Raw genomic sequence first — 25,204 nt, 5'->3', positions numbered from 1 at the left:
AGCTTTGGAAATCTGTCAGAAATGTTCTAATCACTGTGAAAGAAAACAAGAAAGTGAAAGCTGGAGAGGTGGAGAGAAATGTGGAGAACAAACGAGGAATATAAGATGCAAAAACTGCCTTGGCATGCAGAGGAGGAAGATGACCACTCTTTTAACCCCACTGTAACAGTCCTGTGCAATCAGCAATCTAAACCGTCTCATAGAAGCCTTTGCCTAGAGCTATGAAATCAAATATTACAGTCACCTTCACCAAAGATGAGGAAAAAATGACTTATTACTTATGATCAAAGGTTGGTGTTTTCTGCAAGAATTTGCATCAGCTGTTGAAGGAGGGTCATTTCCAGTAAATGAAAACGCATTCACAAACAGACCAGGATTTTCTTTTTATTGCTTTTGAAGTTTTAATTCACTGAAGGAAGTTATTGAAAGCAAAAAAAAAAAGTCTGTATTGATTTTAAATGTGTTTATTACACTTTTTTTTATGATTAACAGTCATAAAATACAGTTTTGTCATTGCTGTATTCGCTATTGTCATTTGGAGAACCTTAAATTTGCATTAAAATCTAGGAACAAGAAATCAAAATACCAACAATCCATGTTATTTCTAATTACTTTTTTTTTACACTCAAATACATTGTTTGGTTGCTTAAGCAACTGTTGCTTATGGGTGAACTTGCTGAGCAGCGAACCTCACATGGCTCCAGGAACTCTTGTCAAACAAGGAAACATAAGTAGCCTCTGTAATTACTAAGCCTTGACTGTGAATCTGGAGCGAATGAAAATGGTTTACTTCCAGTTCCAACGAAATGACGTCAATTCAGTCGCCACTTTGACAAAATAAGGCTGTCCCCAAGTTGGAACCAGAAATCTTTAGTTAGCAGTGGTTGATCCGAGTCGGTCAGAGTCATTTCTATGGTAACCACTCTCACCAATCAGGAGTGAGTTTATTGGAAGTCCAGACCCCCTTCCACTGAAAGTGAGCTACACAAAATCTATCAAGGACCACCTACTTTTATTGAAGCGTCTGATCATAATTTGAATAACTTGCAATAAAAAATGTAATTAGGTGTTAAAAAAAGGTATCAGAGAAAGAATAGTTGTTCTGACCATTAGAATGAATGGGTAACAGCTGTTCATTTTCTATAGAAGTCTGTGAGATTTTGGCTTCTCTGAGCCAGCGGTTACTTCCCATTTAGAACGCCAGGGGGAGGGACCACTCAAATCTGTTATACAGTTAAAAAATGTACCTTTTAGTTTTCTTTTAATGATCCTCAAAATACCTTTGATTTATAACTGGTAACTTTTATGTATTTGAAAGAGTTCCTGAATAAATATTTTGTTGGGCAGTCTACTTTAGTCAAAAGAAAGCTACATTTATAACCTTTAGAGCTTGCTTTCTTAATGTTTGTGCCTCAATTGTCCAGTTTTATATTCATGATCAAATTTATTCCTAAAAAAGTGACATGGCTTTCTTCTCAATAGATAACCATTAATCCTCAGCTCTTTAATTGCCTCAGTGAATGTTTTCTACCAAATATCAAGCTTGTTTGCCTCCAATATTTGTTCATTCAGTAAGTCAGATGAAATAAATTTAGACTATTTGAAAAGAGCAGCCCTGCATAATCTCATAGATGATATAAACACACCCAATGTCCCTTTGTTGCTGTCAGAACTTGGCCCTCCTCCCAACCTGCTCCTTCCATCCCTGGTAAAGATTCACCTGTTCAAATACTTTTATAACGTGCTGCTCACCTCCTCAGCACCAACGGTTGTCTAGAATTCTGTTCTGCCTGCCTAAGTCTGTCTTTGTACCTGATCTGTTCTGGACTTTTCCTGCAATTTTGTTACCAGATTTTCTTGCTTATTAAGAGAGGCTGTCTGGATTCCTTTTTTTTACTCTTTTACCCTAATATCGTGTTTTGTGCAAAAGAGCTGTAATTGAATATGACTGGATTTTGGAGAAAAATAGAGAAAACATTTTTTATTAGCCCAAAAGAACTAGGTTGTGCTCCATTGTGGTACCATGGATCCAAGAGGACAAATACAAAGTTTGATCATGCACTTCAGGCCTTTGCTTTCTGCTGTTGAAACATCAGAACCTATAAATATACTAAACGTTTCCATGAAAATGCATAAGTGCAGAATTCTCTGACTCCACTGCACCACCTGTTACTGTCATGCTTTCCCTCTCCCTCTTTAAATGAGCTGTTGAACATTCTATTGGTCTGGTTTTGTTGCATGGTGGAAGAATTAAGAGATATCAGTCTTCCACTGACAATACTGCTGCTGGCAGGAAAGTGAATGGAAGGAACGACTGCTGTTGCCAGGATTAGATTTGTTCTTTTCTCCACCACCGTCTCCAGAGAAGCCGAGCTCAGAACCAACTAAGAAATACTGAAGTACTTTGGAAACGCAAGGGAAGGCAAGGCTGAATTGAAAGTGGAGCAGGCAGTTGCAGAGTGAGGAAAAGGAAGATAAAAAAACTGCCAAAACGGAAAGTACACTGCATAAAAGTAAAGCATATTTTTACACATTTGTTTGGAATTTTGAGTTTGGAAAATATATAGAAAGGATATAGAAAAATGTGTTGCTAGTCAGAAGCTTTGACATGTTTGTCCAGTGGACAAGTCTAAAGTATATTAAAATTTAAAGGCAAAGAAAAATGTGATAAATTCAAGCGAAATATTCAAGTTCAACGAACAGGTTAGACTTAATAATTCTCATGTTTTCTTTACATTTTGTGTAGTTTTTACTGTTTTGGTGCTAAATGTATTTTATTGGGCTGTATGTGAGAACAGCTGACAATTTCATCAATCTTTCTTTTAGGACTACCCGGTATACTTAGCTTTCTTCCTACTTCTGTTACTCTGATTTTCTGTCTGCCATGACTTTGAGAATTCAACAGCTTGAGATTTGATCTGCGCCAGCCTGGAATTGCCTCTGCAAAGCCCCCCGTTACATTAGAAGTGTCAAGTAAAACGGGTAATGACGTTTTTATCAAAGACATGCCTTTCAATAATCCAAAGTGAGAGTACAGCTGGGGGTTTCTGTGTGTGCATTAAAAGGATATTTATATACATGAATGAAATGAAAGGAGAAGTTGTGATTTGTATGAAATCATTTGAGCAATGCTGCGCCACCAACAGCTGACTCCCTGGGAGGAGACAAACAGAATGAGCTTTACTGACTCAGTGAAACAATGACCTGGTTTGGCTTGCAGCTTCCCCTGGTGACAGAAAACAGCAGGATTTTTAAATTGGAAGCTGTACAAAGATAAGTTTGTCAAAGTAACCTGTGTATAAGTGGTAACATTTGGTGTTTTATATGAAGGTGATATTTTCCTCTCAGTTTTGCATTGTTATGAAGAAGAAAAAAAGGAAACTGTTAAAACAAATCTAAGTGGCGAAAGGTGATTGTGAAATTCTAAAAAAAAAAGTTCAGTAAATCTTTGGAAATGAAATTGCCAGGTCTTCAATGGAGAGGGCAGGCTCACAATGTAAAGCCTTAGTCGAATGCGCCCTTATGGAGGGTTGACCCATTGGAGTGCTGCTGGTTTTGGGGTTGTCTGGGTCCACGGGGGGTCGTAGCTGCATCTTAAAGGTGTGCGTATTGTGGTTCCCTGGAGGCTCGTACTGCCACCGCTGGGTGTCGTGACAATGGAACATACCATTGATGTGTGTGGTAAGGGTTTTGTGAAGTATTCGTAAGGTACACTTGAGACGGACGGGTGATGCTATCATACGGTGTCCTTAACTCTAGAATTTAGTAAGGTGTAGGTACCGCCTCCTTACTGACCACACAGGAATGCTACATGCACAGGGTGTGTGTAACAAGAGAAAGGGATTCATAAAAGAATAAACCCAAACGTAATACTAAAATTTAGAGTCTGTAATCCACATTGCTGTTGTACCAGAGAGCATAACGCCAGATAAACAATCGGCCTGATAGAACACCTATCCTAAAACTCTGTGCAAGCAGGCCACCCTAAGTCCTATGGGAACCCAGATGCAACAGGTAGTTGAGATTCATGGGTAGAGCTTATAAAACAGGCCCACCAATGCGTCCTTTAAAGTCTTTGTAGAAGCAGGGGGAGGGGTTGAAAAAAGGAAAAATCCTTACCATAAGTGTCTCTACTACTTCACTTTTACTTACCTTTACGACGGCATGCCCGTAGAGAAATGTGCATAAACATTTTAACTTGGCAATTGAGCGGTCTACAACCTTGACTTTTCCTGCAGTCTACCCACATGCCTCGTCCAGGTTTGCCCATTTTTCGCCGGCAGGGAGCCCGTATCCACCCGCCAAGGCTTAAGGCGAGTGCAGCTGCAGAAACAGCAGGTCAGGAAGTCTTTGGCTCCTTTCAACAAAGGACTGGAAATGAGAAGGGCACTATTTTTACAGGAGGGGTTTGACTGGCTCACCGTTTCCAACATCCTGACAGTCAGCAACAGAAAGTACAGTGACTGTTTAAGAGGGGGCCTTGTTGATCTTTTTTCCCCAGTTGATTCCTCCCCAGGATCAATATCTTCTCAGGCCTCCTTCAGTTCTCTCACTCTCCATGCTTAATCAACAACAGGAGGCTCCAGGTCTCAGAGGAACTTCTGCTTTCTGATGCATTCATGTTGTGTGAGAGTTGTCTGCAAGATCTCTGCATAATCTGGTCCAGATCATAACTCTATTAAATTGACTGGTGGGTAGAGCCGCACACTCTGCTGCTCTGACAGGGAGGTTGTTACGTTGAAGTATTGCTATCATAGACTATTTCATTGATTTGAAATATATAGAAGTGTGGATGTTTACATTCTGAGCTTTAATGAGCATGCAGAGGCATTGCCTTCAGTATCATCATTATTGCATGAGCAACAATCATTTTAAACTTGCTAACGTAATGTTTGGACGGATGTTGACGCTGGATTTTTGTTTCCAACTCCAACTACTGCAGAGTCGGTAATTTGATAGTTGAACTATCAGAAGTTGAAGCCAGAACTGATAAAAATTGGGACATCAATTAGGCTTGTCTTCATTTTTTGAGCAGTAAAAGCTCAAAATTAGATCAACTGTTAGGACAAACGAACAAGAAAGTTTCCATTAAGTTGTGTTCCAGAAAGGTTTTTTTTTTTTTAAAATGTATTTTTTATTGCATATCTGCCATGTTTTAGCTTTGCCTAAACCAATTATGACAAATTTCATGACATGTGTGATAAAAGGCCTGCCTTTCTGGTCCAGTTGCCTAATGAGATTTACCCCTCTGACTATAGTTACATTCATCTGCTGAACCCTTTAAGGTGCTAAGCTATTTAAAGCATCTATAGGTTGACTTGTCTAATTACATAGCAGATTCAACAGCGGTAGTTGTGCAGCTTTGAAATGCTGTTGATCTGATTCACTGTGCTGCTGACATCAGGTTCTGTGCTCCAGTCATTTTCCTCAACCTGTTAAGCATTGTTGAGGAAAATCCATGGACAGAAGAGCATCTGCTTGCCTGTTGTGGTTGCCCTGCTTATAGGCGAGAATGGTCAAAACCATTTTCTAGCAAAAAGTAGCTTGGATTCAGAGCTTTGTACCAGTTTGTTCATTTATGTGCTTTAAATGACCACCACTTTGCAGTTTCTGAGTTTTGTGTATTCGTTGTATGTTTGCTTTGATCAGTACAACTTCAGTCTTAGTAACAACTGCCCTTGTGGGTGGATAGGGGGGGTCTGCAAGGGCAAAACAAGCATGTGCAGACAGAGAACTCGGACCTTCCTAGAGTGTGGCTAAGGAGGCTGTACCACAGCATCACCCCAGTGTTATAATTGTGTGCAACTTACATTACATACATTACACTGGAGCATACGAGGCAATAAATATGGAACGTGAGATGGCCGTACGAGCCTCAAGGGAACTGCACGACACACACCTATGATGTAGCCACTCCTCTCCATGACCCTCCACCAAAAACCCACGGCACTCAAATGGGTCAACCTGGCACACAGATCTATGTGACTAAGGCTAAAGCTAGCTTAACCAACTGCACTTTGCATTTCTACTGCCATTTTCTTGACCTAAGCATTCCCAAAATGTTTTCTTGTATTCTTAGCAGGCCCTATTTGATGGAGTAAATTTCCAAACAAAAGAATTTTGATCACATTAAAGCATTGTAGGAGTTTGAAACTACTATTGTATATAATGTAGAGGATGAATGATCTGAGTACAATATCATAATTTATATCCAAGGGGCAGGCGTATATAAATAATTTTTCTACCCGCTCCCTTTCAAACATCATTGTTTTGTATAGTTGCTTTTGTTGTTGATGTCATTGTCTGACCTATTGTGTGAGACTGTGCTGCTCTTTTGAACATGTTTGAAATAAAATATTAAATAAGGCAATTTGAGGGACACAAGTAAAACCAGAGAAAAGCACATCCACCACAATAAATTACTGTCTAAAAACGTTGTTCAGTTTGTTTGTAAATTATATGTTATAAAAATACTACGATAATCGTGAAATCAAACAGGAATAACACAATACAAAACTAAATACATTAACACCTATTTGGAACACTTAGTTATGTAAACTGCATTGTAGAATGTACTAATGCTGAAGAAATACTTCAGCAATAATAAATAAACTAATGGAGGCAGGAAATCCAGTCTTACCTGTTTCCCAGCAAAGATTAATTAGTCATTTGTTTTCTATCATACACAAAGGGGGGAAAGGCCTTTTTTTCAAAACACTGTTTGTCTTAAACATTAAACATCAAATTTAAAAACTGCATATTGTATTAACCTCTTATTATATCCCATATATCTCATGACACATCACAGGATGTATGAAATAAAAACTTTTATTCATAATATATCCATACTTTTACACAAACAAAATAAAATGCATATCTATAGTTCCATTGCAGTCTCCATGAACAAATGGGCTGCATTGTTTTAGAAAATGCAGCCCACATATCATTTCTTTCATGAAAACAAAACTAAAACTTTTGGAGGTAAAACATCTTCTTATAAACATAAAAAAACATTACCCAACAAATGTATGACTGAATAAATGATAAGGGGATTTTTTTTCTATATTAAACAGACCTAACATTCTTTGTGTGCATTCTGACGCTCATTTCCTTCCTTTTTTTATTATTCTTTTTATTGTTGTTTTGTCCTCCAGTGGTCTGTCTAAGCTATCAAAGCTTTTGAGAGGGAAAAGGTAGGAATTTTCAAAGTGTAGCTCAGACAGAGTACAGTTGAGTACATAGAGAACAAACAATTTTGGGCACCAAGTCATTATTTACACAAGATCTGTAGTGTTCTGTAAAGGCATCCATTTTGTTTAATGTACTCTTACGTCTCCATCACTGTTTGTCTCCAGCAATGCTGGGTCAGTGTGACTCCTCCCTTCTCAGTCACTGCCTGTTGGAAATGTCACTGCATCTTCCGTATCATTGTCATTAGCATCGACATTCTTGAGTCCTGTGTGCAGAGTGGCTGGATGGCGGCCCTTAAGACATGGTTAGAGATATCCAGGTCATGGGAATGATGAGGAACAACAGCATCTGTGAATTTGAGCCCTGGCTTCTGATGCAGTGGGTGTCTGATTTGGGCTTTTTGGAACATTTCTTTTTCTTTTTGTTTGATGCTGTAGACGACTCTGGATTATCTATAAATTCCGGGGTTAGGTCTTCCAATGACTTGTCCAGAGAGTTAGACAAGGTTCCCAGCGGCCCATCATTCTGCTTGTTTTGGGTCTCGTTTTTCGTTCTTTCCTGTTGCTTGTACTTGGTCTTGGACATGTTCTCCTTTTCCTTATGAGGGTTGTTAGTAATTTGGCGACTCTTTCCAGAAACAATAGAGGACTTATCACTATCTCCAAGACAACATGAGGGAATGGTATCTTCCAAAGGGCTTTCAGTAGAGAGGAAATTGCCCAACTGTGGCTCAGAAATGAAGAGGTTTGTTTGGATTTGTGACATTTCCACACACCCTTCCAAGCTGTCCCTTTTCAGTCGCTTCAGGTCCTCTCCAGCCAAAGACTCGGGAAGGTAGCATTCCAAATCAGAGCTGGAACCTTTGAAACGTTTGAACCACTCCCATAATGTCCTTGCCCGGCAGTCGCAGATCCAGCGATTCCCGTTCAACCGCAAGTACTGGAGGGAAACCAAAGGGCTCATAGTCTCTCCTGTCAGGACTGTAAGGTTGTTGAAGAACAAGAACAAGGACTTCAGATTTTTTAGATCACCAAAAGCTTGTGGCTGCACATAAATGACATGGTTTTGGTGCAGGAGCAGCCGGTCCAGGTTGACTAAGCCCCGAAACATGTTGTTTGTCACTATCTTGATTTTGTTATTGTGGAGGTACAGATAGGTGAGATTGGCAAGGTCTAGGAATGTGTCATCGTGCAGAGTCAGAATGATGTTGTCCTGCAGGTAAAGGTACTGCAGAGAAAACATTCCTCGGAAAACTCCTTCAGGAAGTTCTGACAGGCCGCATCTGTGCAGATGGAGGGTGTGCAGTTTAGTTAAGCCCCGGAAGGCTGTCGGGCTGATGGTGCGGAGATTGCTGTTGTCTCCAATGTCCAGTTCCTCCAGTTTCTCCAGGCCAATAAAGGCCCCGGCCTCAATGTAGCTGATGTTGTTGGAGTAGAGCCAGAGAACAGTGAGGTTATGGCACAAACTGAAACTGGTGGACCTCACCACTGTCAGCTTGTTGCTCTGGAGGAATATTCGTTGGCTCCGTACAGGGATATCAGTCGGGATGGAAAACAGTCCTTGTTGTTGGCAAGCCACAGTGAGTCTGGGCTCACTGTAACACACACACTTGGCAGGACAGCTTTCAGCTTGAGTCAGAAGATTCAGCCACATCACCAGAAAAAGGAGTCGCCCCCCTAAAGAAACAACAACAACAAAAACAAATCAGTGAATTAGCAGATGTAAATACTGTCATAGTCTGGTTGTCATACGCAGAACTGAAACAGCATGTCCTCCTGACATGAGCAACATCAAATTTCCAGCCAAAACATTTGGTTGCAAGGAGAGTAATGTTCAGTTCAGTTCAGTGATGGTAATTAAGCCTGATTCAAGCTGTGAAGCTGTTTGGATGTAAGGCAGCAGGGGTCCTCTGTGCTGCAAACTCATTTAAAAAAGTGTGGGTGGCTTTTTATATGGGATTATCTAATTTGAACAAGGCGGACAAGACTAATATAGTTGCAATTTTCCCAAAGTTGGCATTAAACCTAATAGTAGGAAATAAGGCATCATGACAAGCAAGAAGAAAGATGGCGACAGCTGAGAGCTGGTAGGAGGACTTTTACCACAACTCAACTAGGGAAGTTTGTTTTGTTTTGTTTAGCAGCGAAAAATTAATATTTAACTGCGCCTGCCTTTTAAAAGGATTTTGTTTGAGATTCCAGGAATCCATTAAAAAATATGTCATTTTTTAAAGGCCATGCTTAGAGTGTAAAATCACACAAAGATTGACAAACTGCTATCAAATATGAAAGTATACCCAAAGGGTGGCTCATCAAATCAGTGAGTAACTCCTAGCTTGATTTCCCAAAAAACAATTTGAGGAATGGTACTGTCAGGACTTAAGCTTCCTGGTTCTCTGGTTCTCATCTTCACTGCATCTCCCATCAGCCACCACTCACTGTTCCCTGATCTTCCCTGGCTTTTTTGCATTTGCTGATAGTCTGAGCATTGCTTCTCTGTTTGTCCTCTCGGTCTCGGTTGACCGTTGCCTTCTGTGACTTCGCTCTGCCTCGGCCACGACCAGTTTGTTTGGTTATGCACTTATCAGCTCCTTGACCATCTATCGACCCCTGTATGTGCTTAGACACAGTTGTACATGGATCCAAACGCCTCCGCCTCTTCGTCACAGCTACATTTCAGATCAGTGGGTACCAGAAATTGGACCAAGTCATTGTTTTGCAAGTCTCAAGTAAGTCTCAAGTCTTTTTCCTCAAGTCCAAAGTCAAAGCAGGCAAATCCCAAAACTCACATGACAGCACCCATCTGAAGAAAAAAATAAAACTACAGCTATGTGGACCTAATTTGATTGGATGTTGTGCTGACAGCGAGCACAGATGCGCGTGCACACACACACACACACAGATGGTGGTGCGGTCTGTGTCAATATATTTTTTCTTTTTGTGTTGGGGGGTAGCAAGTCTTTTTCAGTCAGAAGGCATAAGTCAGAGTCAAGTCACGAGTTACTGATGTTAAGGTCCAAGCCAAGTCTAAAGTCCTTAAATTCACGACTCGAGTATAAGACATGTGACTCAAGTCAGTTCCTCTGCTGGGTAGCATCCTAACCTGTATCTGCTGCGCTAGACTTAAACCAACACTTGACTAAAATGGTCCAGAATAGAGTTAACTTGAAATGTTTGAAATTATGAGATCAGAATTTTTGTTTTTAAATTTCTACATTACAGCTCAAAAACAAAATAGTCAGTCATACAATACGCAGTTGAAAACGCATGTGAATGGTGATGCACTTCCAATGTTATCACTGCTAAGCTGGTGAAACCTGCTCATGATGGAAAAATGATTGAAAATTAAAAAAAGACAGAAGTGCCATTGCTACAATAAGGCGCTCTGTCATTCAAAATAAACACTTTGGTGACCAAACAACAAAAGGTCAAAGGTAAATACCTGTTTTCAAACTGTGTCAAATATTTTTTTAACTAAATGTAAAAAAACAACAACAATTAAATGATGTCTACAACATGTCTTATGTCATGTCTTATATCTTTATGTCATAATGTTTCTTTATCTTATCTTATGTCTTATGGGCATGTGCCTTAAAATCTTACAATCCAGACATAAAGCAAACTAATTCCTTACGGTGATACAGATAGCAGATGTATTTGCCCTTGAAGGCATTTGTGATTTTAAATAAGGCTTATCTCTGTGCACTCTCATTGATTATTTTTTCTAACTTGGTTTCATAGAGCTCACTGAACATTTGTGTTGTACCTACAATGGGCTGGATCACCACAGGAGAACAATCCCCATCGATAACACGGTAGTGCAGAGTAAGAAGTCAAGGCTATCTGCTGCTGCATCCTTCATGTAGAGATGAAGGTATCGGGCTGTGACAAGTATTCCTGGTGTCATCTTATAATGACAGGAATTCCTCCGAATCTCTGAATCCTCCACAGCTCCTGTGCTCTCTGAAGACTTCCAATCTCAGCCCCGTGGAAGGAATCCAAAGCTTGCAGGCATGAAAGGTACAGAGTCTCTGGAAAAATGTATGAGCCTTGCTCATCCCTCCCTGCATCCACACGCCTCGCCCTCTCATTCGGCTGCAATGTGTCGTGCTGCAGCTCATCTGTGGACCTTGTTAAACGGAGCAGTGGTGTGGCCTGACAGCAGTCCTCTGCTGCGCTTTCCCTCCAATCTCTCTGCTCAGCCGTCAGACTGCCACTGGAAAGCTGTCAAGACTTTCTTCTCTTTCTGCATCGCAGCACTTTTTCCTCAGCACTGCTTTACAATAGCAATATTTTACCGCACAAGCCACTTGCTGTATCTTCTCTGCAATCTTTCCCCCCCCCCCCCTTCGGCTGTCTATTCATTAACAGACTATTTCCACCCACGCGTCGCATGTCAAAGCCTGATTTTCTCAGCTCTCAGCATAATATGTCTTGTCTTTGTTAGCATCTGTTAAATGACAGCAGAAACCCTCAGTGTCATCAACCCCTTGCTGATATTTCCTCCTTCTCATTAGTACGTCTACGTCACACAGATCACATTACTTTATGATACAGGCCTGCTCATCGCCAGACCTTTCAGGAAGTCTTCCTATCATCAAGACGCCTCAGTTACACCTTTAACGGCTCATTTATGATCCACAGATTCACTAATAATCTAGTGTCATGAATTCTTTTCATCCTGTCATTTGGATTAAAAACCTTGCTACTCAAATCTTGGAAAGCTTCATACAAACAAATTCAGAAATATTCATGACTATGAAAATCACCACCAAAATCTAGCTCCCAGCGCTGCTTTCTCTTTACAAAGACTCCTAAACTTTAGGCATATTCTGTCTTTTGTTATAAGGTCGGGCACATTCCTAAGAGTTCCATGAAATATTCAAGACGGGCCCCATCAAGATAACAGAGATCCAGCATGGCAGCCGCTCTTCAGCTCTGTCTTTATAAGTCTGTTCAGAAGAGCTGCTTTTAGGTTCAAAGGAATCCTGAGGGGACGTTGATGAGAACTTTAGAAGAGGGTTTGACCACCTGTCTCATGGCTCTGTACTTTCACAATAACCAGGACATCTGAACTGAATAATACACTAACAGATCCTAAAGTCTGCAACTATCAGGGAAAAATACTAATAAAAAATGATAATAATACATAAATCAACAAAGATGTAGACCAAAAATATGTATAAATCTATTACTTTCACAACAGGAAAACTATCAAAAACATTAATGGGGCCAAATTATCCTATGTGGCTAAAAAGAAAGTTCTAAATCAAGTAACCTAACAAAAACACACATGTAAGGGGATATCCAAAGAAAGTTTTGAAATTATAATGGGATGGCAACAGGACCTACAGCTTGGCAGCCATTTTGAGGCAAAGTGTGAAATTTGATCATTTTCACATTTTCCCTCACGGGGGGGACATTTGTTCGGCCGATCATCACAAATATTACAGCCACGCCGCCAGGTTAAGGCCGCTATCTTTTTTTTATTATTCTTTTTTCCTTTTTTCCCCTTTTTATTATTATTAAAAAAATAAAAAATAATAAAAATCATAAAAAAAGGGCTGCCAATTTCAAGACCAATCACTGTTGGCACCTTCTACAAATTTAAACTCCTCCGAGTGATTTCTGTCTATCACATCCTGACTCCTCAAGCATCACTGGGAGGCTACCAGGGGAAAAAAAAATGTTTTGGACGGCGTTAAAATGGCGAGCTCACAACAGTGGCGTTCTCCTGTTGCTTGCATTTTTTAACCATAATATTTTGAAAACTAAATACAGGAATTGTTGATTCAAGCTGAACAAAATATGAAAAATGATGTGATTATTTACCAATGTGGGCGTGGTTGACTAAAACCTTGGTTGCCAAGAAAGTGCAAAAATGTACTTTTTCAGATTTTTCTAAAAATGACACAGACCTGTCCCGCACCCCCAAGCGACCAAGAAATAAAATGGTTGCTATGGAGATAAAACCAATAGAAAAGCCACCATTTTGAAAAACCTCTGGTGAATTTGTCAGGTACAACTCTGACCAGAGGAGAGGGGGAGAGTGAGGACAGGATGCGGACATGCGGACCATGGAACACCCCTCGCTTTAATTTTATGTTAGATTCTCACAAATTGGAAAGTGAGACATGTGAGGGAAATGTTTGTGAACAAAGAGGAGGAATCTGTTATAAGAACAAACAACTGTTGCTGTAAAACTCATGACATTTGTGCAAGTCCTCCATAACACACAGGTGAAAGCCGTGGGAATCCATGCAAAGGTTGTGCTATACCGGTTTAAAGAAAAAAAACAAATAAACTATGCTAAATGGAGTTTTTATTTGCTTTAATTGCATCTTTAACTAGGCAAGAGACAATGAGGAGCTTTTTAGGCAAAGAAATGCAGGGTTTTACAACCAGGCCATTTCATGGTTCAGACGTTTTTGTACTTTACTTCAGGAACTTCATTGAAAAGTTCTAACTACTTTCTACGCACAAAAGATTTCCTTTTTTTATTGATAAAGACAATGTTTACAAGAGAGTTCTCACAAAGTCTTTCCTTTTTTTTAACAATCCGTTTAAACCAAATTGTTATCTGTGTTGAACACAGAAGTAAAGTGTTTGGATTCATTGAACAGGTGTTTTCTAACGTATCTTGTGTTTGGTTTAATTTCACAATACCCTCATTATATTAGCTTCTTTTCCCCTCCCTTCTTGGTGAGGATAAGCCTCTTATGCTTGCTGCACTGCTTGCAGCTGCAGATCAAAAAGACAGAATGTGTGTGCACTGTGTCCACTTCACTGAGTGAGTGTGTTCGAAAGTCTGAGCGCAGAAGTGGCGAGCATGTTTTCAGAGAGAGCAAAACGGCGGCGGAGCACGACTTCCATAAATTGCGAGAAAAGCGCGTTTGCTCTCTTAGAGCCATAATGCATGCACTTGAAAATGCACTTTGTGCACACAGGCTTTAGACCTGCTTTTGTTTCCGACTTCTTTCTCGCAGATTTGTCAACTGTACACACACATTTGCATAGAATTTCTCTCCTCTGTGAACAAGGAAGGTTGGCAGCAGCAAAAGCCTGTACTTATGCTTCGCTTTTAGCAGCCTTTGTGCACTTTGTACCTGCTAACGCCACTTCTTCATTTCGCCTCATCACAAACGCATTATTACACCACTTCTTAGTCAGAAACAGGAGTCTGTCTTGTTCTTCTTTACTTCAACACAATCCCTCAAGATATAACCATCAACCTTTTTTTGATTGACGCTTCTTGAGCAATGCTTGTTTTCATGTGAGGATTTCCTACACTGTTGCACAAAAACGCAGAGTTATGGCTTTAAATAAAATAAAAAAAGCCTACTTTCAGTATTTTTTACCTATTTCTCTACTTGCTTGAAACATAAATTATTCACCCAGCAGGAGAAAAGGGCCATTTCACCAATTTCAAGGGGAGTTCTTCTGTAATGATCTGTGGAAACACATCGTTGTTCACCTGGTGGACAAAGCCCCGTCACATTGTCACATCGTTTGCTACAGACATGCTTTGGGCAACTTATACAACATGCAAAGGAAGATAAGTAGGTGAGATGCAGATGTGTCGTACATATTTCCAATTTTTTCAAGACCCTCCAAATCGTGCACACTGTGCAAGGAGCCTATTAGTGCTGTTCATGTGATAAGTGTGTGCTCTTTGCGTGCAGCCTGACTGTTAGAAATGAAGAAATTAGACAATCAGAGTGTAGTTTGTTTGGACATCCTTCAGAATTTATATGGGCACTTATGCATGACGTGCACACCCCGTGTATGCAGCACTTGTGTGCAGTCAGTAAGTAGCAGCACACTTTACATACGGCTACTGTGGTGTAAAGACACCGTACGACAGCATCTCCTGTGCGTCATAAGTGTGTGCGACTTACAAAAGCCTTATGAATACTTTACGATACACTTACCACACGCACAATGGTACGTTCCATTTTTATGACTTCCCTTGAGGTGGCCCTACGAGCGTCAAGGAAACTGGAAAACACATCGGTCCAAGTCTAACAAAGTGTACTTGCCTCGCCCCTTTCAAACTGATCATTCGAGTGATCACTAAATTGAAACCTAGAATTAAAGCATTATTTTTTGCAGAAATAATGTGATTTGGTAATCAATGCGGAAGGCAAAAGCGGTTTAATCACAAATGATGTTGCCAGTCCAAATCATTGCCCTTTTTTCAGGAGGACATTGTAATCAGCTGCAAAAGCGAGATAGAGATGTCAACATAAGGTTTATGAGTGGGTGTAGACCCCTTCGTTTACATCTCAGCATGTCACTTTACAATATTTCTCACCCATTTGCATATTATCCAGGCTAGTTTATGGCTCTAAAAGAGGAAAGGTTGTTCTCACTGCTGCATTATCCTCTAGTTTAAGAACTGCATCAAGTGTTAGGACAGCTTATTCGCAGGACCCCCGATTTATCACGCTGGCTTTACGTTGAAGGGCTGGGGATTGGGCAAGGACAGCTAACATGACAGTCTTATCCCCCTCGGCCCGCGGAAGAAGTGATGTCTTTGTCAGAGATGAATCACAGCGGTTTTCCAAAGGGACTTTTGAGTCTCCTTCTAAAGTTATACATTATTATGATGCTCGGAGGCAAGCCATTTTTCAATATAGGCCTAATTTTACTGTTTTTAGGTCAGGCATCCGTAATTTCCACATACATTATGCCAAAGTGTTATCACAGTCGTACAAGATGAGACATTTGTATTCCAATTTTAGTAGAGCCAGTGCCGCTTTATGTGCTTTCAGGATTTCTGTAATAAAGGCTCATATAGTCCCTAAAGTCATAAAATCAAATGTTAATATGACAAGAATGCACAGAATAAATATTTCTAACCACCACTTAAGGACTTGACCCTATGTTAAACATTTATTTATTTGGGACAGTGTGACCTTTTGTGACTTTTGCAGCCCTGGCTGCTTCTCTAGTATAAATATATCCAAGCAACGTTTATAGTCCACTAAATTATACCAGTTGCTGCATAATTTGCAGAAATTCCTTCAATAATTTAACACTGAAGGTCTCGTACACAGAGGACGCCAATAATTTTGATAACCCAAACAGTGATTGTCCATTTATGGTATGGGGTATTCTTTCCCATTAAGATTTGGATACAAAAAGAGTCTTTGCTGGACTTTGAAGTTTCTTCTTCTTCTGCCTGAAACTTCCGGAGCGCATCGTAAAAGTTTTACGTCCTCATTCTCTCATGTGGAGTTTTCAGTGAACTTATACTTTTTTTCTAAAAAGTCAGAATTATAGAGTAGCCTACAGTCACTCTGCCATGGAAAAGAAGGGAGAAATTCCATTTAAAGCCTCTTTGAACCTCTGTTCCCTTCCAAAGCTTGAGAAAAGTTTGATCGCAGGGGAGAAATGGTCTTTACTCGCTGCTAGGGCATAATCATATGGAAATAAATGTCATAAAGAACATCACTTTAAATTCTATACTGTGTAGAAATGTGCCTTGTCACTCACAATATACTTTTCAAAGAGCCACTTTTCTTTTGATGGTTTTCAGAAAAAAAAAAAAATTCCAAGTAAAGGTAATATTTACAAACTCTTCAGACTAATTTATAAAGAATGTATGTGCTTCTCTCATGTTCTGAGTGTTAACATGAATGTTTCACTAAAATGATACCTTGGATTATTTCAGGAAATAGATATATTTCTGTTTCTAGAGCTTTGAAAATGTAATATTGTCCCTAAAATCAGTCTACAAGTGCTCCAATATTCACAGAAAACAACACAAAGACAGCCCCAACACTCAACCCTGCAACACAGATGCTACGGTCTAAAATAAAGATGCAACCAGATCAAACGTGTTTTTTAGGACAAGATGGACCAGAGCCCAAGCTGGAATCCCTCAGCTGCTGGTGATGTCTTGCAGGCGGATCAGCAAGCAGATGAGGACACAATTAGAAGATGAACAGGAGGGACAGATGAGGTCCTTTTTTGACGTGCATGTGACACAACCCTTGCCCGAGCAGATGGCTCATGAATAACTGAAGGAACCAGAGGTCGACTGGCAAAAGGAAAAACAGACATACAGAAGAATATGTGTAAAGACCAAGCCTCCACACTCTCTTCCCAGAATCAAAGCCATCTCTGAATTGTTGCAGTTCCACCAACGATCACTAGTGACTGGTGCATTAGTGAAGATTCAAGATTCAAAGGGTTTATTGTCATATGCACAGGAAGAAGCGGGTTTCCCTGCACAATGAAATTCTTACTTTGCTGTCTGCTCAGAATGCCAAAAACAGTATACAGGAAATTGAAAATTCACAAAAAACATACAAAGAAAAACACAAGATGTCAGGCAAATTCTAAATATGCAAAAACAGTGATAATAAACAGTAGCAAACAATGTGAAGGAATTTGCCTTGGAATTGTGTGCTAAAAAGTTATTACTTCCACCAGAAAAATAAACATTAAAAGTCTGGTTTAAAAAAATTCTGTTAATTGATTTGTTTTCAATTTCCATTTTTATTCAAGACAGCTCTGAGTGGGGTGAATTTTTTCTTGCCTGTTTTTATTTTTTTAGCTTATTGATTTCATTAGAGCTGAAATTTGTGCAAAATTATAGACATGTCTTTTTTTTCATTGACAGGTGCGGAACCAATGGTTGGACTCCATCAACCTTTAGTGTACTCAGTCTTATCCAAAGTTAAGGCTGTGTCCCACAGCCACTATGTCCCTTTTGCGCATAATGCACAGATGAAAACTTGTCATATGTGAGAATACAGGAAAAAAGTGAGAAGTTTTGGTTTTTTACGTATAATTTACACAAATGAACCAGGTTAAATCCACTGTAGAACTATTAATAACCCATGCAAAGAACACATAAATCAAGATAGAACATGAACTGTGCATGTTTATTGCGCTGATTATATGCAATTCATTAGTGATTTGTGTCTTCAATAACATCATTTTAATGTAATGTGTGCGCCATATACGAGACATAAAAATATACGTTGGTGGTCCATGCATGACAAGTCAGTTAGACATATGTGGAAAACTTTGTGGCTTTGTGACACGGCCTTTAAAAGCAGGTAAAGAAAACACTTCCCCTGTTTTTCTAACCAGAATTTTGGGTGTCTTGAAGGATCCAAATGATCACCAAAACAGCTGCAATTGCCAACCAATATAAAATGTAATGGAAAACGTGCCATCTTTAAATGATGTAGGTCTTCACGTAAACAATAGAACTTTAAAAAAAATGCACCACAATGTGGTACAATCCTTTCAGCTTCAAGAAATGGACACAATAAAAGCTGAATAGGGCAGTGAAGAGCCAGAAGGCAGCAAGGAAGCTAAAGTTAGTCAACTATGCCAGTGATTGTAACTGTCTTATGAGTTTTATTAAAAATAAAACACACACACACATGAAAGCAAAGCTCTAAATATGTTATTGAGAGTTGTGAAATCTGCACTGCTGTGATTCATTTTATTCCATTTCTTGGGTCATTTTATAAGCTATCAGTGAATTACAACAATGAAACGTATTTAGACTTGGAGCAGCAAATGGTTGGTAATTGAAACAGACATCATACACTTCTGTATGATTGGGAAAAACTATTCCAATACCAATGAATCTCATTCAAACAGTGATTTCAAATGTTTTAAGTCCTGAATTTTAACAAGACAATCTAGGTTCAATGCTCTAATGGTAGATTCCTTATTTTGACACATCTTCATAGAATCACACGATCACATGACCATTGTTCTCTTTCTGTATTTCACTGTATGTTCCAACACAATCGGCCATTTTAGAAACAGTTTGTTTCAAGTTAGTTTTACTTTAGAAACTAAACTTTTGTCGTTTATAGTCAAATGGGTAACTGTGGAGATTATCACCTCGGTGTACATACCATAACCTGAAAGAAGTCTATACTTTTACTCAACGTTCTCATCCATACATGAGAGCCTTGGTCTGTATAAGTATAATCAATGGTAATGCAACATATATTTCAAAACATTCAGACTCAGCAATGTTGTTAAAGGTAGATGAGGTGGTGGTTGACTGTAGCTACCAGGAAGTAATAGAGGTAGGCATAGGAAGTGGGCTGCTTAAATCCTGACATTGAAAGAATGAGCTTGCAATCAGAAAAGTGTCAGATCAAATATCTGCCCGACTGGCAAGCAATTGGAAAGGAAAATGGAGGTGAGAAGTGCTGCCTTTCAAAACTGCCATCAAATTACCATCGACCCCTCCATGATGCACTGACCTCCCAGATGCTCAACATCATTCAGCAGGTTAGCACAGACTGCAAGACTGAGCAGCAATCCATATACAAAAACTACTTTCGCAGTACACCGTGGTGAAAAGTACTTCAGTAATACATCTACTGAATTACAAATGTGCTTCAGAATGAAAGGGAAACTTGTTACATTACAATCTGAGGAGCTTTTCTTTAATGTGTACGTTTTAAGACAGAAATCTGCTCTAAAAATAAAATGTTACATGTTTTTGTAATACACAAAAAAATGTAATTGTATTTTTTGTAAAATCAGCAATATTACAGAATTTTACATGTTAATAGCATTATGGCAGGAAAAAAAACAAAACAACTAAAACTGTTTGCCCAAGCTGCATGAACTTGCAAAAACTAATTTTTCATGTGTACAAATACTGTACTATAAAAGCGATATTTTCTTTCTTTCTTCTGAAATCCGTTTGGTATTAATTTTTAGTTCATTTTCAAAGAAAGCACTGACAAACAATGGGACTTTTACCGCTTTGGCCCCCTTCACTGTATTTAGGAACTGGACTGAGTGAGTGGGACATCCCCCATAGAAAAAGGTTTACTTCAGGCTCAGATGAAATAAAGTCAACTTAGTTGCCATTTTTTCGGACTATGGACTTCGCCATGTTAGATGTTGTCAGTAAGCAGTGATTGGTCCAAGCCGGTCTGAGTCAACGTTTCTATGGCAACCACTATATGCAATTGTTTGAAGTCCACAGCCCCACCTCTTGACTACACAAAATTTGTCAAACGTTTTAAATGTAGGACATGGTGGCCAGCAGGCTCCACCTACTTTTATTGAGGGACTGAGTATTAGCTGCTTATTTTTATATAAAACTCTATGGGATTTTGGTTTCTTGGAGCCACCAGGTACTTTCTGTTTGGCTTCACTCACTCCAGTTCATATGTACAGCCAATTGTCCGATGTGGTCTAATTTGATAAAACTCTTAAAACCTGTATTCTCCATGCTAGCACACACATGGTATGCACAAGCCATTTGGTGACATGACGTTAAAACATACTGTTGGCACTTATTGGGTTTAACTTTGCTCATTTAAATCCATGCGACTCTTGGTTATGTGAGCAGTCAATCTCTGTAAGACTAGAATGGGGTTCCACAGGGTTCTGTGTTTGAAGCTGTAGATGTAAATGGTCACATTGGATACTATATTGTTCTGTATTTCAATCCTTTAAACTACTTGAATATCAATTGCCTATAATTGATTCTGTGGTTCTGTATCATTTTGTAAAGGCTCTAAAGGTCCAAAAGGCTGATTTGGGACCCTCTCCTTGTTTGAAAGCCTCTATTCTTAAACATGTCATTAAGAAGTGCCGTTCTGTGCTAGTTTGTAGTTAGTGCTGGTTGGATGACCCAGAGGCATCTTTTTTAATTATGCAGCTGCAGGCAAAGTCTAGGAGACATTTTGTGATGCAATGGGCGCCTCTCTGGTGCGCTGCTTTCTTTAGTCTTTGTGTTTTTCACTTTCTAACTTTGGATGTTTTTCCTTCCCTCCTAACCTGACCTTTTGTCTTTATTATATCTTTTTCTCCCCACACAGTTTTTAAACGAAGACCCATCCCTTTTATGTCATCAGATAACGATTATACAAGAACACTGGGTACGTTTAGCAATTTTTCTAAAAGGCTTTGGCTAATGTGATGAATAGAATTTAGCCACCCATGCAGAGTCCACCGCGTCAGTGACATTTTAACTTACATAAAGCAACCACAATGGATGCACCATTGTTTTACGGGAACAAAACTTGTTTCCGCTGGATGAGCACAATGCATCAAAGAGCTAAGTAAATTATGCATACTTCTCACCTCACTTACTGAGTACACGGGCTGCACTCTTGGAACTATTATTGCATTTATCTACTCAAACGCTTGTTATATTTCTTCTAAATGACATCATGGAAGGCTGACGTAGATTTAGGCGTGCTTAAATGCCACTAAAGTGGATTAATTAATGTATGGTGGAAGAGTGCCACTGGATTAGGGTGGCAAAAATGCCACATTACTCACAACTGCACTTTATCGCTGGCAGCAACCCAAGAATTCCTCCGTGTTCCTGACGGAGCTCGCTGTGAAATGCTCCGTGGAAGGCGTCGGGAGTTGAAGCTGCCCCAGAGGTTTTGAAGAAAAAACTCAAATCCAGCCTTTTACCCACCTCTGTGTGTTGCAGACATGGGGAATTTTTGATTGTGTATCCATGTAAAAATGGAAATAAGCTTAAAAAAGAGGCTGGCATCCCACAAGCCCGTGTGAGGATGCACGCCTCAACAGGTTTAGAGCGACAAACCAAAGTGCCCTACTTAAAGTTTAACTTCCAAATGTAAGATTAATGCCGTGCAAATACAGGGAAATCTTTTTTTCTGGTTTACACATTGCTACTTCAAAAATGTCTGTAGTACATCCTTAAAGAAGTCTTAGCAGTTTAAAACTTTTATTTCTTTTTAACTTTTTTTGCAAGTTCATCCTGACATGCTTTAAAGAATTTGGATTTCTTTTATTTCTACTAATACATGAAATATGTCTTAACAAATAAGAATGCTTTGTTCAGTGTGAAATCTGCCAACAGTCTTATTTATTCTATTTTTTGTTTAAATATCATGCCAACGTTTTAAACATATCGTACTTAAAGCTGGTTATTTAATATAGATTGTTGATCCTTTAAATTAAATGTTGATGTTTAAACATATAATCAAATTATTTCCTGTGTTTATCATCTATTCCATGCTGTGTTAAACCCATAAGCACAACATAAAACACTGAGTCATGGTTCTTGGCTGAACAAGTCTCCACCATAAAATCTGCGAATGATAGCGGCTCTTGTAAATATTGGATGAAAGCTTTAGTTAATGTTAACGGCTCGTCACGTATGGTGTCAGCTGGGGAGCCGGAGAGCAGCCACAGTGCTCACAGGCAGCTCGAGAATGTAAAGATGGGAAAAACACGGAGGTGGTCTGGCAAGAAAAAAGAGCCGTAATGAGGGAACACGCAATCTGATTCAAGTTTGATGTCATTTTAACTTTGCTGTGCTGCAGGCATGTTTGAGCGCTCAGAGAACGCCGCGTTTTGTTTTTTTCATGCCTGGAAGAGGAGTGAGCAACAACATTATCCACTCCACATGCTTCTGACAGCTTCATTACCACGGATCCCTGTGTTTGGCAGCAGCCCTCTTACAACTGGCGTTTGTGCTTGTTGAAGAAAAACTCGCTGTGTATGAAGGGTTTCTTCACGAGTCACAAAGCGGAGGAAAATACATCAAACAAGCATTTCAACTTTGACCAGTCTAGACTTAAGTTGCTCTTCAGTTCCATTTAAAGGGTTTTGTGGCCAGAAAACCTGCTTCTGTGATAATGTGCATTAAAACGGCTCAAGCAAAGGGCTGGCAATCTATTTTGATCAACGATTCACAGATCAAACCTTGATTCTTCCTATTTCACATAATATTTAAACACCATCCTTTAGAACAGGAGGCCAGTATCAACAAAAACAACAGATAAAAACACAAAGATTTGGAAGAAAGACATGGGATTTATCTCTGTTAACAATGCCACGCTCTAAAGTTTTTCTGTCAACTTCCTGGTTAACTACAGATGTAAACAAAACATAAACGATCATTTAAGAGCAAATCCTGAAAATGTTCTCCACAGTTTTTCCATCCTCAAAGTTTAGCTGACTGTGACAAGAAGACGCCAAATGAAGAAACAACAACACCTCAATAAAAATGAAACAACCAGAAAACACTCACAGTCATTTCATCGAAACTGACATCAGTGATTCCAGCAGAAAACACATTTTTATTTAAAAAATGAGAACCTTTACCAACACTTTACTTCCGGTGACAGAAGCAATTTTAGCTAGTTTAGTTTAGTTTGTTTACCTAAAATCTAATATTATTCTGTAATTTTATAACAATAATTACACTACCTACAGTTTGTTTTACTACACTATATTTACATATAGTTACAGATATTTATACTCATTTTTTTGGGATAATATCACAAACATCCAATTATTTAGATACTCGTTAAACTGTATAACTGTATAGGGCATACAGACAGCAGAAAAGGTTTTAGTAATCATAAATTAGGAATGCATCATCTACAAACTATCTTCAGCTCTTTTTACAGTTTAGTTGTGTCCGAACAAAAGAACATGAAACACAAAAATGCAGGTTTTGTTTGAGTCATAGTTGTACTTTTTTCATTTCAGAGTAAATCGACATGTTTTAAAAATAATTTTCATATAAAATAAGAAAATGTGATATAATTTTATTTTTTGTTTTTTTTTGTTAATAAATATTCTTACTTTAACTCACAAATGCACAGACTGACTTCCCTAAACAAGTCCTTTTTTATTTTTTTACGTCTTTTTAGCAGCATGAATGAATTGGGCCTTTGCAGACATCCAGGTTTTTTATGCCATGACTATTAATTCACTGCCGTCTAATCACAGATGCTGGCTTTTAAACCACGTTCTGGCAAAAAAAATAAAAAAATCAGATGCTGCCTTTGGTCTTTAGTCCAAGAAAAGTTTACAAATGGTTTCCAACAAGAATTAAAAGACTCAAATAGTCAGAGCACAGGACAGCTTTTCCCTTTGCAGTCTCTTATTTTGAAGCCAAAATGATTTGGCAGAATGTCTCTTCCTGCTTTAACTTCCCTGCTTTAGCTGGACCTGGAGGGAGGATCGGAGTTCACCGAAAACAAATTTCAGGCCTGGGATCCACCTCAGTTTGTGGTTTAAACAGCAGATATTTCTTCTTTCGTCTTAAAATCACAATTAAATTTATTTCACCGTAAGCAAACACTGTTTAGCACAATGTTGAAGAAGCCAAAGAGACTTTTTTTAGGCAAATGATCTTTCTTACACCAGGCATATTTTATTTGTCCATAGATAAAATGCTAATTCGTCAGACTTAAGAAGTTCGATCGATAGGATCGAGCAGACAGGAAGTTTTAGAGGTGATCAAGACAAAAGGGTTGAGATTACACAAGGTTTTTCAAAATAAAAACATGTGGTTAGGAGGAAATACAAACCAAAAACTGTCTTTGACTCATTATATCGCTCTTGGAGGATGCCTAACAAAATAACTAGATCAACCAGATCTAATTAGTACTAATTAATTTGACCACACTTGTAAAATAATTGAAAATGCTTTAATGGTTGAAAAGATTTTTTGATGTTCTCCTGTGACCAAAGCCGATCCTCTCAGTGGGATTGAAGTAATCAGAGAAGATTTTTTTTTTTTTTTTTGCTTGAACAGTAAGAACAAAGAAGCATCTCTGCATAAACCACCTTCTGAGTCACATTATGGTAGCTGCAGTTTCTATTCGTCACACCAGTAGTATTTTAATTTTATTTTGTAAGCTGTCAACCTGTCAACATCCTGTAAAGACGAGAACAGCTGACCACAATTCTCTAGTCCTGCCATGGTGTCAGGTAGAAAAGACCTTGAGTTACAAAATATTTTGTAAGATTTGGATAGTTTGTCATTGGGTTATTTTTTTTCTTTGCACTGTTCCTGCAAACTTAAAAAGAAAAAAGTTAGAATCAATCAGAAATTTACCATCAGCATTTTCTCAATATATTTTGAGCAACTTTTCTTGAAAGTGGGTTTGCTGATTGCTAATTTGTTCCTGACATAGATTCTTGGTCTAACCTTTGAAAGCCTTTTGCACCTTGTATAGGAAGAAGCACACACATTAATCACTTTGTGGTAATGCATCAGGGGATGG

The 25,204-nt window shown here is 38.9% G+C and overlaps 1 protein-coding gene across 2 annotated transcripts in view; it reads right to left on the bottom strand.

The window, feature by feature from the left end:
* Positions 1–6,812: 6,812 nt before the first annotated feature.
* The window catches only part of rtn4r (reticulon 4 receptor), a 78,627-nt gene continuing 60,235 nt past the window's right edge, over positions 6,813–25,204 (bottom strand). The window contains exons 1-2 of one of the 2 annotated variants that reach the window (XM_078952342.1): positions 10,961–11,491; positions 6,813–8,867 (exon numbers count right to left, since the gene is read on the bottom strand). In XM_078952342.1, coding sequence (XP_078808468.1) covers positions 7,486–8,867; positions 10,961–11,045 — 1,467 coding nt within the window. In that variant the 5' untranslated portion in view covers positions 11,046–11,491 and the 3' untranslated portion in view covers positions 6,813–7,485. Of the gene's footprint in view, positions 8,868–10,960; positions 11,492–25,204 lie in introns of those variants that run through there. The other variant, XM_023958209.2, reaches the window with a different exon arrangement.

This window comes from Oryzias latipes, chromosome 9 (assembly GCF_053564925.1).
Source record: "Oryzias latipes strain Hd-rR chromosome 9, Olatipes_Hd-rR_3.1".
In the NCBI taxonomy this organism is placed as follows: Eukaryota; Metazoa; Chordata; class Actinopteri; order Beloniformes; family Adrianichthyidae; genus Oryzias; species Oryzias latipes.
Note: the sequence above shows the minus strand (reverse complement) of the source record. Positions and strands in the feature narration are given on the sequence as shown.